We start from the raw sequence: 13394 nt of genomic DNA, 5'->3' as shown, positions 1-13394 counted from the left end.
TAATCAAGCACACAGGTCTCTTTATTTTCGTTCTGTCAAGTTCTTTCACCAAGTTTCAAATTCAAAACCAGGAAACATTTGTTACTTTCCCACTTGTTCAAATTTTCTTTTCTCATCTTGACTCCCATTAAAATCCATAATTTGGAAACAATATAATAGGAAACCATCACCTACTGATAAGTTAAATTAGAGCAACATGTGGCACTAAGTTTAAGGTTAATCAAAACAAGCATTTTGTCCTCTAAAACAGATACATTTGAAAGGTACGTTTTACACACACACACACACACACACACACACACACACACAGTAATCCACGCCCAATTACTTTAAAATTATATGTAGAACAATAAAATGTGAATTATTTATAATCAGAAATACTTATTCAGCTAAAATAAATACTATTTTCATCTTCCTCTTTAGTATCATCATTTTTCTTCTCAACAGTAAATACAAAGAAACAAAAAACAATATAACAAAAAGATAAAGAAAATTCAACAGCTCTAATAAGATATTGGATAAAGTTAGTTTATATAACTGAACTCAAGATAACTTAGTATCACGAGAGTTCTAAGGATCTCAAGTGGGGTTATTTTTGTTTGAAGAGAATTTAAAGAGAAAATGTTGCACAAAGTATGAATGAACACAATTTGTAATAAAAAACTATTGTTGAGGCACTATTATGCTACAAGGTTTTAGGGGAAAAAATCATATTCATGAGGGTTCAAATACAAATTGGTCCAATGAATCCAAAATTCCCTATTTATATTAAATGGCCACATTTAGTTTTCACAAGAGGGATAACAATCTTATGCAAGGCCAAATTTTTTTCTTCCTCAGACTACCTGGAAGAATAACTCCAAAGGCAAAGTCCAGTATTTCTAGGATAGAGACAATGCATAATGTTTACTTTTCGACACCAAATTCGTCTTCCTAAAGGAACAGCACAACATTTAAAAATTGAAAAAAACACGAATCAATTCTATGAGAAAGAAGCTGTGCACTCCCAACTTTAAAACTACAAGAAAACACTGAATAGTCTCATTACTACTTTAGAATTGTTAAGAGTCACCATGATGGAGTAATCAGAGAACTGGCCTTCCATACATATATACACACAATCCTGGGTAAATGACTTTAAGGGTGAAGTATGGAAAGTAATTCCAACAGCGAATGTGAGGTCAAATTTTAATATAAACATTTGAATATGTACTGTAAATTATAATAGTATACAGTAGGCAAAGGGAAAAAAGAGAAAATGTAGAAAAACAGTCTGGCAGAGGAGTGAGGTGAACACACAAGCCAAGTCAAAGGAACTACATCAAGGAATAGTTGCAGTCAAGTTCAATGACAGATTGTTGCAACATTTAATACACATACTTCTAGAGTATTAAAGATTATCAGAAGAAACAAAATACAATAATAACAATGGTAATAACAGCTAACATTTAAAAAGTGCTTATTATATATAGGACAGTGTTGTGAGAGCTTTCTAATTTGAGTAAGTAGACTTTAATAAGTACAACAAAAATGAGACTAAAGTTCAACAACCTTAATCCAACCTCACCCACAGCATCTCATCATGAATGAAAATAAAGTAATTATAAGTGAGTACCTCCAGTAAGAGATGGTAACCACCTGCTCATCACTTTTTTGAGTACCAAGGCAATACACAGATTACCTTTATATGCTTCTGCAAATTCTTTCCAATTTAGGGGATAAAAACACAGGTTAGTTGGAATTAATGTCATTTAGATAGAGCTATCCAGAATGGCTTACCCACTTTATCCCAAGATTCTCCACTACCAGTTCCCATTTGACAGCTCTAGCAGGGAAGTCAACAGAGCATCAAGCAGGAAGTGTTTATTCACCTGCCTTCATGGCCAATCACATAAATTTCAAAAATTACATGACTTTTAAACTTATAAAATATAACAATTAGTACACGGGGGAAATTTACATACTCCTCTGTGAGGTGGACCACTTCTTCGATCATGAGAAAAACTGCGGCCCTCGTCATATTCTCGGTAATCAACATGACTGTAATATCTATTGTAGTTTCCTTCACCAGGTCTGTCTAGCAGTGGTGGTTTCTTTGGCACAATATTAACTACTCTATGGTAGCCATCCTAAAACAGACAAAAAGAAATATATAAAAATCACTAACTTCTCTATTTGGTTTTGGAAAGGTTTTTTAAAAGCACAGGAGTTCTTATCCTTAATCAAATAGAGTAAATGTATAAACAAACAAAAATGCATTAATGAAATAACATGAATATAACTAATAGTAATGTTTTCACATGGATTAAAGGAAATAAAATTGTTCAATGAAGCCAGGTGCTTAAAATAACAAGTAGCAATACTAAAAATCAATCATAAAAGAAAAAATACATATTATTATTTTAATAAAGAAATAAACTACGGAAAGAATGTTACATAGCTCTAATCCTAATTCCCTAAAAATTTTAAAAACAAAACCATTTAAGATAGCACACACCTTTAGTCTAATTAATGTGTTTGAAGTATACTATTCAGAAGAAATACAAAATCTTTACACTTAAGCAACAGCAAACAGAGACAGAATATTGAGCTAGAATCATCAAGAGGAAACATTGCTATTTCTCCAGAAGCGCTGGAGAGAAAACAGCCTTTGACTTCACAGTCTAGAAGCAAAATAAAACCCAATATAAAATTTGAACTCATTTTCAAAATAGTAAGTTGTTAATGTTTTAAAGTTTCAGCAATTAGGGGCACCTGGGTGGCTCAGTCAGTTAAACACTGGACTCTTGGTTTTGGCTCAGGTCATGATCTCCCAGTTTGTGAGTTCAATCCCTGAGTCAGGCTCACGCTCCGTGTTGGTGGTGCAGAGCCAGCTTGGGATTCTCTATCTCACTCTGTCCCTCCCATGTGCTCGCTTGCTCTCTCTCTCTCTCAAAATAAATAAACTTTAAAATAAAATAAAGTTTGAGCAACTAAGTGGATTTTGGGGGGGGGGCTGGGAAATTGGACAGAGGGAGAAGAGCACTTAGGTTAGCAGTTGCTGTGAAACAACTGAACAAAATGGTTATCAACAAGTAAGGACTAGAGAGCTACACGACATGTATTTATAAATAATCTCGCCTTGAACATTCATGGTATGTCTTCTATCAATATCAGAGTAAATATATGTGAAAGAAATTAGAAAGCAATCAAAGTATAAGCCATGATCAATTTAAATTAACTGACTGGACAAAATAAAAACATGAAGCCCAAAATAAAGCCCAACATTCAGGGCATTACTATACCATCTTTATGTCCAGTTTCATCGTCAATACAATAGATTAATACTATTACCTACCTCAAGGAGCTGTTGTGAAGACTGAGCAAAAAGCAGATTGTAAAAAATTTAGTACAATGTGTAGGACACACTGTGTACTCAAAAATATTTGTTGTTTTGATTACCTTTTTAATGTCCATGTGAAACACAATTCCTCAAAGTGTCTATTCACTTACATAACTTCTTAGCATTAGTAACTGCAACTATTCAATCATTAAATTACTGTGTCTTATTCAAATTTCCCAGTGGGTAGGAAATTTGTTAATGTGCTGAGAAAAAATAAAATTAATAGTTCATATCTATTTAAGAACTAAAATGATCTACTAATTTTTTCCCATGGGGCTATAAGGTGGTTTCTTTCTTTAGTATGTTAAATTTTACATTAAAACATATTTTAGGGGCGCCTGGGTGGCTCAATCGGTTAAGCAGCCGACTTCGGCTCAGGTCATGATTTCGCGGTCCGTGAGTTCGAGCCCCGCGTCGGGCTCTGTGCTGACAGCTCAGAGCCTGGAGCCTGTTTCAGATTCTGTGTCTCCCGCTCTCTGACCCTCCCCCGTTCATGCTCGGTCTCTCTCTGTCTCAAAACTAAATAAACGTTAAAAAAATTTTTTTAATTAAAAAAAAATATTTTATAGTTTACATAATATATAATAGATAAATGAACCCACAGGCTCTTATAAAAAGTACCTTTCAAAGAGGTTTCAATTAAATCTAAGCAAACATTGAGCTTCTAAACAAATTCAACATTAAGCCAAAATCAGCAACATAATTTATAGCATTCTCTAAATTAAAATTTGTTATTCATAAAATTAGAATCACTGATTTCTACAATTCCAAGAAACCATACAATTCCATTCTATAACGTCCTTGTATATATTTATCTGGAGGGATGGTGGCCTAAGTATGCATGTCTAAACACTTGCATGAATAGAGCTTATTACTTTACATGCAACCTTTTCTTCTATTCAAAGTTATTTTAGGATTGTAAAATGCATATGGTAAAACTTGAATCATATTTAGTCATAGATTTAATAAACTGTTTTTTCCAAATAAAAATAAAATCATTCCAAAGTTGTTAATCAGCAACAGAAAAACAAAAACAAACTCCTAATGACAGCTCTGTATCTAGCAATGAAGATTAAACTCTTTATGTTTTGAGATTGTTCAAATATAAGTACATTATTACCATCTCACCTCTATAATAGGCATCTATTCTTAAGGAAAATTCTATATTTATATGAAAAGTTTTAAGGAAATAAAGATGACTGGAGCAATCTGATGAAGCCAAGACTGTATTTTCAGAAAGTCCCTATCTTATCTAGGAATACCATGCAAGGATTTTTGTAACAAAATTCATGATGAGAAGCAAAGATTTCAGAATTTTTCAAAAGCTTTTTTTAATAAAAAAGTTCAAACAGTATTTTATATTACATGCAATGCTGGACATGATTGGAAATACCATCAGAGTTATAAATTCTCCTACAAATTTACATGGAGCTATAAACATGTAATTTTCCTTTTTAATGTTTATTTATTGAAAGAGCAAAAGAGAGAGAGAGAGAGAGAGAGAGAGAGAGAGAGAGAGAGAGAGGAGGGGAGGAGCAGACAGAAAGGGAGAGAGAATCCCAAGAAGCTCGAAACCACAAACCATAAGATCATGACCTGAGCTGAAACTAAGAGTCAGAAGCTTAACCAACTGGGCCACCCAGGCGCCCCATAATTTCCCTTTCTAGATGCTAACAGAAATACACAAGCCTTCAGGTACTGATACGGTTGGAGTCTTCATTTTAGAAATATCTTGCAAAATAATGGCACCATTATATACAAACCAGAAATAAAAACTGTAACTTCTAAAGACTACCTTCAAAGATTAAGGATAATAGAATCATTTTCAATTAATTTAAAAACAAACCCAATGGAATCAAAATATTTCTATTATTTAAAATGCAGATATTTCGGGGGCACCTTGGGTGGCTAAGTCACTTAAGCATCTGGCTCTGGATTTCAGCTCAGGTCACGATCTCACAGTTCATAAGATCGAGCCCTGGGTGGGGCTCTGGGCTGAAAATTCTGAGTCTGCTTGGGATTCTGTCTCTCCTCTCTCACTGCCCCTCTCCCCACTTGCGTGCACTTGCTCCTTCTCTCTCTCTCTCAAAATACATAAAACATTTCAAAAAATAAAATGCAGGTATTTCAAATCTTGAGTTTGGACATATAATCTGAATTTACCTCAATGAAATCAATTTTCGTTGCTTCAGATCATTATAAAAATTTGTACAGTGCCCCATTAAAAAGATCAGACCATATCAATTCAATTGTTGCATATTTATACCATGTACCAATTTTCTATGGCTGTTACTAAAATTTCCAAAAATATGTGTAAAATTCTATCAGATTTGCCCCTCCAAAATTAGTGTTAATGTTATGATCAGTCAGACCAAAATTAAAAAGTATACGTAACTCATTAAAAAAAAATTTTAAGCCTATTTTACTCAATCATGATCTATTCTCACAGGATGTAGAAAGCAACAACTTGCATATACATACTTTTTTGAGAAGTTATAGGTCTATGAAGTTTACACATTCACATAGGTCCCTATCTAGGGGGTAAAACGATTCCAACCATTAGGGCTTCTGAGTTTCTGAAACAAGGACTGTTCAGTTTTGCTTTTGCTAATGAAAATTTGAGCAGGTTAAGATACTTATCAAATTAGTTTTGCAATTTTTAAGTCTGAAATGGTGATTGTGTTTTGTTACGAAATAAGCAATTACTTCTTAATTTGCTGTAAATTCCAATTTAATAGAACTACCTCTTATGAGTAACACTTTCATTTCAGTAAGTAAAAGCACCAAGTTTTGTTTCATTCAATATTTAATGTCAAATTTCCCACACTAATGTTTAGTCTCTTTACTAACTGGGGGCAAATCATGAGGATTAGCATGTTTCTTTAAAAAGTTTTCCAACGTCAGGGGTGCCTGAGTGGCTCAGATGGTTAAGCCTCAGACTTCAGCTCAGGTCATGATCTCAAGGTTCATGAGTTCGAGCCCTGCCTCAGGAGCTATACTGACAGCTCAGAGCCTGGAACCTGCTTCTGATTCTGTGTCTCCCTCTCTCTCTGCCCCTCCCCCACTCACACACTGTCCCTCTCTCTATCTCTCTCTGAAAAATAAATAAACATTAAAAACGTTTCCAATGTGATTACAATACTTGGCACAAAGTCTAACAAAAAACATTTAAAGGAAAAAATTTAATAGACAAGCAACTCCTCTTAAGCATCTTTATCATTTGGAGACACACACTAAACTATTTATTTACATTTGAAATAGGGTATCTTGGATTTACTTCAAAATAATCTGGGAGAAAAGAAACTGGGGAAGGCACAGACAAAACAAGATGGACCAAAAGCTGGTAACTGCCACTTTGGATGATTTGTCCATGGGGAGTTCATTTTGTTATTTTGTCTACTTTTATATCTGTGATATATGTCCTTATAAGAAAGTAAAAAGCAACTAAAACACACAAAACTACCAGCAAACTAAGCATGACAGCATGTAAATAATTCATGCCATTAGTGCCTAAAACAATCAACTTAGTATGAATGCAAGCTTCATGGGCACAGACACCTTGGTCTTAATTCACTGCTCTATTCCCAGCACCTGGAACAGCACTTGGCACATAGTAAGCACTACATACCTGATACACGTTCTACTGTGTTGTATCAATTTTATGTTACTTCTGGCATCACATGTTTTTTTACTAGAAAAGTACCACACAAACCACACATACCTAAAAAATTCTACTACACAGGCTGGTGGACTTCTTTCAAAAGCTTGAGATTCCCTCACTCTGATCCCTCATATTTTTGTGACATGCATTTCAGTAACTATTCATTTAATTCACTCACTGAATTTTCAAAGAAATATTGGTGTTTTTGCATTTCAATAGCTTTGGGGAATAATGGGTCAGATATCTGAAACTGGAACTGCCCCAGAAAATAAGGACACAGTGTTACAGAATGTAGCCAAGATCTGATCCTTCCTCTCTGGAAATAATATCAAAAAGAAAGTTCTTGCAATTCTGTCAGACAAAAAAGGAAAACACCTCCTAGGGCATACACAAAGGAACGTTACTAAATCGAAACTCAGCAAATGAACACTTAAGATTTTACGTTTCACATGTGTAATTTTCACATTTAGAAAAAGTTGAAAAAAATATTGCACTTTAATGATATGAATATCCATGTAGTTAATGAAAAGCATACATACTGTTGGCCAGTTTACTCTGAAATATTTCAAAAAATTAGATGGATTAAATAGACGGATAAAGGACAGATAGATGGATAAATATACAATAAAGCATGTTTTCATCAAATGTTAATAGTTGAATATTAGTGAGTAAATGAGAGTAATGAGAAAAAAAGAAATACAGTAAACTTGCTTTTCTATTAGAGAAAAGAATCCAAATATACAAAATAAAAGACATTACTTTCCTTTTTCCCAGCCACTAATGATAGGGAGTTCCCACTTTTTAAAGGATTAACCAGTTTTATATTTAGAGAAAAATAATAATCTGCCTTTTCAAAACTTAAGTTTTTACGGAAGTATGACATACATACAAAATGTGTACAAATCATAAATGCACTTCTGGATAAATCTTCACAAGGTAATCACACTGTGTAACTACCACCCATTTCAAAAAACTAAACACACTTAGTACAGCAAAAGCCTTCCTGTGCTTTGTCCCAGTCACTACTTCCCTCTCCCAAAGTAAACACTTTATTGGTGAATTCTGCCTATTCTAAAACTATGTAACAGGAAATACAGGATATATACTCTTATGTTTGCTTCTTTCTTTCAGTAGGATGTTTGTGAGGTTCCTACATGTTGCTGCTTTTGCAATGGTCCATTCAGGTCCATTCATTCTCACTGCTGTGTAACCTACACAATTAATTTATCTATTCCATTGTTAGACATCAGATTGTGGCCAATTTGAGCTTTTATGAACAATGCTGCTTGTGAACATTCTTGTACAAATCAGTGATATACCAATATGATCTTTAAAATAACATAAGATGATCTCTGCTTTGTAAGCAAGTATTTTTAAGCTTTAAATAAGTTATATTATTAGCTCCAAAGTCAGGAATTATAACTTTACTGACTTATATTTCTGTTCTAGTGTAATTTATCAAACGCTTTTCTAGCCTAAGGATTTAGCAGGTCCTTGAAATCATATATGAATATAAAATTACTTTTTTCACCCAAATGCAGCAACAAAAAACCAAATAATAGCAATTACCTATGGCTTCATCACTTAACAGAAATCACAGATATTTTCATATCATGTCATAGCTGTTGCAGATACCTCAAAATCTATTTATTCTCATTATTTTGAAAATATAGTAATGAAACCTCACCTAGCTCTTTTTATTGACCTACTAAAGTACATCTTACTATATCATAAATTTGCTTTTTAATAGTTTGAGAAATATTCAAATATACATGTAAATATTGAAATATTCAAATATATTCAAATAGAAGTCCTTTAATTCTGTGTATTTCATTTTACAGTTTTAAAAACGCTACTCTAAAAAAGGGATCCATAGGCTTCACCAGACTGTTAAACGGATCCATGGCACCAAAAAGTTTAAGAAACTGTGATTTAACTAAAATGTAGGTGTAACATAGAAGGCAAAGGGATAATTTCCAAGAGCCATCAAAGGCACATAAAATGAAGGGAAGGGAAGGCTTTAAATTTCTAACCAAAATAAGACCAATAAAGTTGGTCTTCCTCCTTGAGGAAGGAGATGTGGGAATACAGAAGAATTTATAAACTAGGAGAGATTGGAGGAATATAGGGACCAATCTAATGGAATTAAGATTTTTTTTTTCAAAAAAGGAAAGGAATGAGGCTATAAAAGGTCTGGGCAGTTTCTGTGCCCTCAGGAGAAAGGCAATCTAGGTTTCTCCCCCTCTAGGAGGAACCAAGTAGCCAGAGAATTTAGGAAAGTCAGATTTACCTTTAGTCACTTAGAGACAGTTGAGTGAGTACCTCTAGCCTGATTTCAAATGCACTTGTGGTATAAAACATATCTGCTTCCTGCTGATGAAGATATTTTATAAAGAAGTCTGTTTCACATTTATACACATAAATTATATAAAAATGAAAATGTTTGAATGTGTTTACTTTTACTACGATATCCTCATCCATTGAGAACTTCCATAACCTATCATTTTTACCTCAACTCCTGTCATCATCAGCAACTTCAGTGTTCACCTACAATCTGCATTTCTTAACTCTGCATAAGAGTCACCTGATGAACCTTTACACAACACTGACGTTCAGATCCTACCTGCAAGATTAGGGCTTAATTATCTGGATGGGGCCCAGTATTTATGTCACCCAGCTCTTTGGGTGACTTCAATGTATGGTGAAGACTGAGAGCCTCTAGTCGAAATCACTGATCCAAAATCTAGCCTCCAAGTTTTTCTGATCTCAACTCCAATAACCTTCACCCACCCTCTATTCCCACCACCATCCACTGAACTTTAATTATCCAGAACTGTCCTTTCTTGGCAACTCCACACTCCAAATACCAATTGTCTATCTTTCTGTCATTCTCTGGTGTTCAACCTCACTGAGCTTTTCCTGTCCCTCAACCCCTCACTTCTTTCAATCCACTATCCCTCTCACAGCCTTAGTTCCTTTCTGAAACAGCCCATTACACATATTACCTCAATAATTCTGAGTCAGAACCTTCATTATTCTCATCTTTCTGTGCCTACCACTCATTGTGCAATCTTAAATCAATACAACAACCTGCTTTCTCCACTCCTAAACTGGGCTACTTAGGTAATAAAGTGCACATTCCTGTAGACTGGCACCCCCATAATTTATGGTGCACAAGCTCACTGCTCCATCATCAAAAGTCTTTTTAAACACCTCTGGTGAAGAGATACCAACAATGGCTATTCCAAATTCAGTGTGGCCTCAAGTCTCCCTCTACCTTATCCTAGGAGAAAACAAAGGCTATTAGGTATGAACTTTCTCAAATCCATTATCACACAATGACCTAACTAGAGATCCGAAGCACCCTTCTTATTGATCTTAGGACACTGATAAATGGATTATTCCCATCTTAAAACTCACTGCTCTCCCACTTGGTTTAAACCAGGACTGGTTTAAAGGAATCCCCCTGCCTGGCAATAGCCTACAGCCTCCTGGCAGGTCCCTCTGCCTCCAGTCTTTAAGCCAACTTCCACTGCAGTGTGTTCTATAACACAGCAAGCATATATAATGCTGAATGGTGTAATAAACATTTTATATCACAACTTTTTCCATGTATGATCACAAATATTTCCCACTATTGTCTGAAATTACATTTTTCTCAGCTTAGTTAACATACAGTGTAATCTTGGCTTCAGGCATAGAACCCAGTGATTCATCATTTACATATAACACCCAGTGCTCATCCCAAAAAGTGCCCTCTCCTTAATGCGCATCATCCATTTTCCCCACGGCCATCAATCCTCAGTTTGTTCTCTGTATTTAAGAGTCTCTTATAGTTTGCCTACCTCTCTGTTTTTATCTTACTTTTCCTTCCCTTCCCTTATTATCATCTGCTAATTTTCTCAAATTCCACATAGGAGTGAAATCATGTGATATCTTTATCTGACTTATTTTGCTTAGCATAATACCCTCCAGTTCCATCCACATTGTGGCAAATGGGAAGATTTCATTCTTTTTCATCACCAGAGTAATATTCCATTGTATATATATAACACATCTTTATCCATTCATCAGTTGATGGACATTTGCGCTCTTTCCAGAATTTGACTATTGTTGATAGCATGGCTATAAACGCTGGGGTGCACGCGACCCTTTGAATCAGCACTCCTACACCCTTTGGATAAATTCTTAGTAGTGCAATTGCTGGTCGTAGGGTAATTCTATTTTTAATTTTTTGAGGAACCTCCACTGTTTTCCAGAGCAGCTGCACCAGTTTGCATTCCCACCAACAGTGCAAGAGGGCTCCCCTTTATCCACATCCTCACCAACACCCGTTGTTGCCTGAGTTGTTAATTTTAGCCACTCTGACTGGTGTGAGGTGGTATCTCATTGTGGTTTTGACATGTATTTCCCTGATGATGAGCGAAAGGATGTTGAGCATCCTTTCATCCATCTGTTAGCCATCTAGATGTCTTCTTTGGAAAAGTGTCTATTCATGTCTTCTGCCCATTTCTTCACTGGATTATTTGTTTTTCGGGTGTTGAGTTTGGTAAGTTCTTTATAGATTTTTGATATTAGCCCTTTATCTGCTATGTCCTTTCCAAATATCTTCTCCCATTCCATCAGTTAGTTGCCTTTTAGTTTTGTTGATTTCCTTTGCTATGCAGAAGCTTTTTATCTTGATGAGATCCCAACATTTTTGCTTTTCTTTCCCTTTCCTTCAGAGATTCTGTATATAAACCTCTGCCTACATTTTACGTCTCCTAAAACATTCCATTGAGTTCTATAAATGTTGTACCGTTCAACACTCAGAATTGTTTTGAAGATTAAGAAGTTTATATATAAAACTAGCAAGAACTAGTTACATGTAATTATAGTAAGTTACCATTTAAAAGGCATCCCCTCTCTTGGGGCTCCTGGGTGGCATTTCAGCTCAGGTCATGATCATGAATTCAAGTCCCACACGGTCAGTGCAGAGCCTGCTTGGGATTCTATCTCTCCCCTTCTCCCGCTGTCCCTCCCCCATTCGTGCACATGTTCTCTCTCATGCAAAATAAACTAAAAAAAATAAAATAAAATAAAAAATGCCCTCTCTAAATGAACCTGATTTTATCATTTGGAGTCATGTGTTACATGAAGGAAAAAAAAAAAGCAATTCCTCAAAATTGAAAACAAACTAAAACATATCCATCCATATATCCAGTTGGTGACATAATCACACAGAAAATTCTTTTAAGTACCCTTGAAATACAAATTCCTAGTGGGATATATCCTTGAAAAGGTAGGGGTCCTAAGAATTTTTTTTTCTAAAGTCATCCCTTTTCCCATCCCTGCATTAGTCTCACATGTTTATCTCTATTACTTGTTTGTTTTTCTAGGTAAACTATAAGGTAATTTTATCAAGTTGAAAAGAATTTAACTATAAATAAACCTGGAGGGGTGTCTGGTTGGCTCAGTAGGTTGAGCATCTGACTTCAGCTTAGGTCATGATCTCACAATTCCTGAGTTTGAGCCCTGCATCAGGCTCAGCACAGAGCAGCCTGTTTCGGATCCTTTGTCTTCCTCTCTCAGTCCCTCCCCGGCTCACGTTAGCGTGCTTTCTCAAAAATAAACAAACATTAAAAAAACAAAAACAAAAACCTGCAAAGAAATGACACACAGTAATAATTAAGTCAACCCATTCTGAAATATGGTAGGCCTCTTCACCTTGTCAATCTTTTACCTTTTTTTTCCTTCTTTTGGTTGTCAAATGATCTTTTATTGAAATATTTTTCTTTGTAGTTCTTAACTAGCTGGCATTCCACTGTACCACTATTGATATCATCTATGATGTCATGAGTCTGCCAGCCATCAGCACTGCAGCCCACAGACTGGCCAGTTCCCAGGATCTCTTTAATGGTCCCAGAGAGTTCTCTGGCTAAAGATGGGTGCTGCATCTGTCAGGCAATGTCGACAATCTCATCAAAAGTGGTATTTCCACTGTGCTTAATGTTTTTCTGCTTCTGTCTCTTGGTGATTCCTTGACAGCTTTGATAATTAGGACAGAGGCAGAAGATACCAATTCAATTTGGGCCTTTCTGCTCCGAATGGTCAGTTTCACTGTAATCCTCAGACCCTTCTAATCACGGGTTACCGTGGTGATGTCATCACCAACCTTTACTGGAGACAGACACAGGGGGCTGATCTTGGGGACCAGGGCAGACATGGTACCAACTTCCCCACTGGTGCACCTCAGGTATACACTTTGATCACTTTGGGACTGGAATCTCAAACTTTGGCAGCATGGTGGAGGCAACTGGGGTCAGGATGAACCCAGATTTAGGACAACTGCACCTTCACCTCCTCCAAGCC

At 35.6% G+C, this 13394-nt stretch overlaps 1 protein-coding gene across 11 annotated transcripts in view; it reads right to left on the bottom strand.

Annotated features, from left to right (window-relative positions):
* PPHLN1 (periphilin 1) overlaps positions 1-13394 on the bottom strand; it is a 145329-nt gene that overhangs the window by 118065 nt on the left and 13870 nt on the right. For 7 of the 11 annotated variants that reach the window (XM_030322349.2, XM_030322357.1, XM_032593948.1 and 4 more), the window contains one exon: positions 1965-2129. The exons of the other annotated variants lie outside the window; for them this stretch is intronic. In XM_030322349.2, the coding sequence (XP_030178209.1) occupies positions 1965-2129 (165 nt within the window). The remainder of the gene's footprint in view (positions 1-1964; positions 2130-13394) is intronic. 11 annotated transcript variants of the gene reach the window in all.

The sequence above is a fragment of the Lynx canadensis genome, chromosome B4, assembly GCF_007474595.2.
Source record: "Lynx canadensis isolate LIC74 chromosome B4, mLynCan4.pri.v2, whole genome shotgun sequence".
In the NCBI taxonomy this organism is placed as follows: Eukaryota; Metazoa; Chordata; class Mammalia; order Carnivora; family Felidae; genus Lynx; species Lynx canadensis.
Note: the sequence above shows the minus strand (reverse complement) of the source record. Positions and strands in the feature narration are given on the sequence as shown.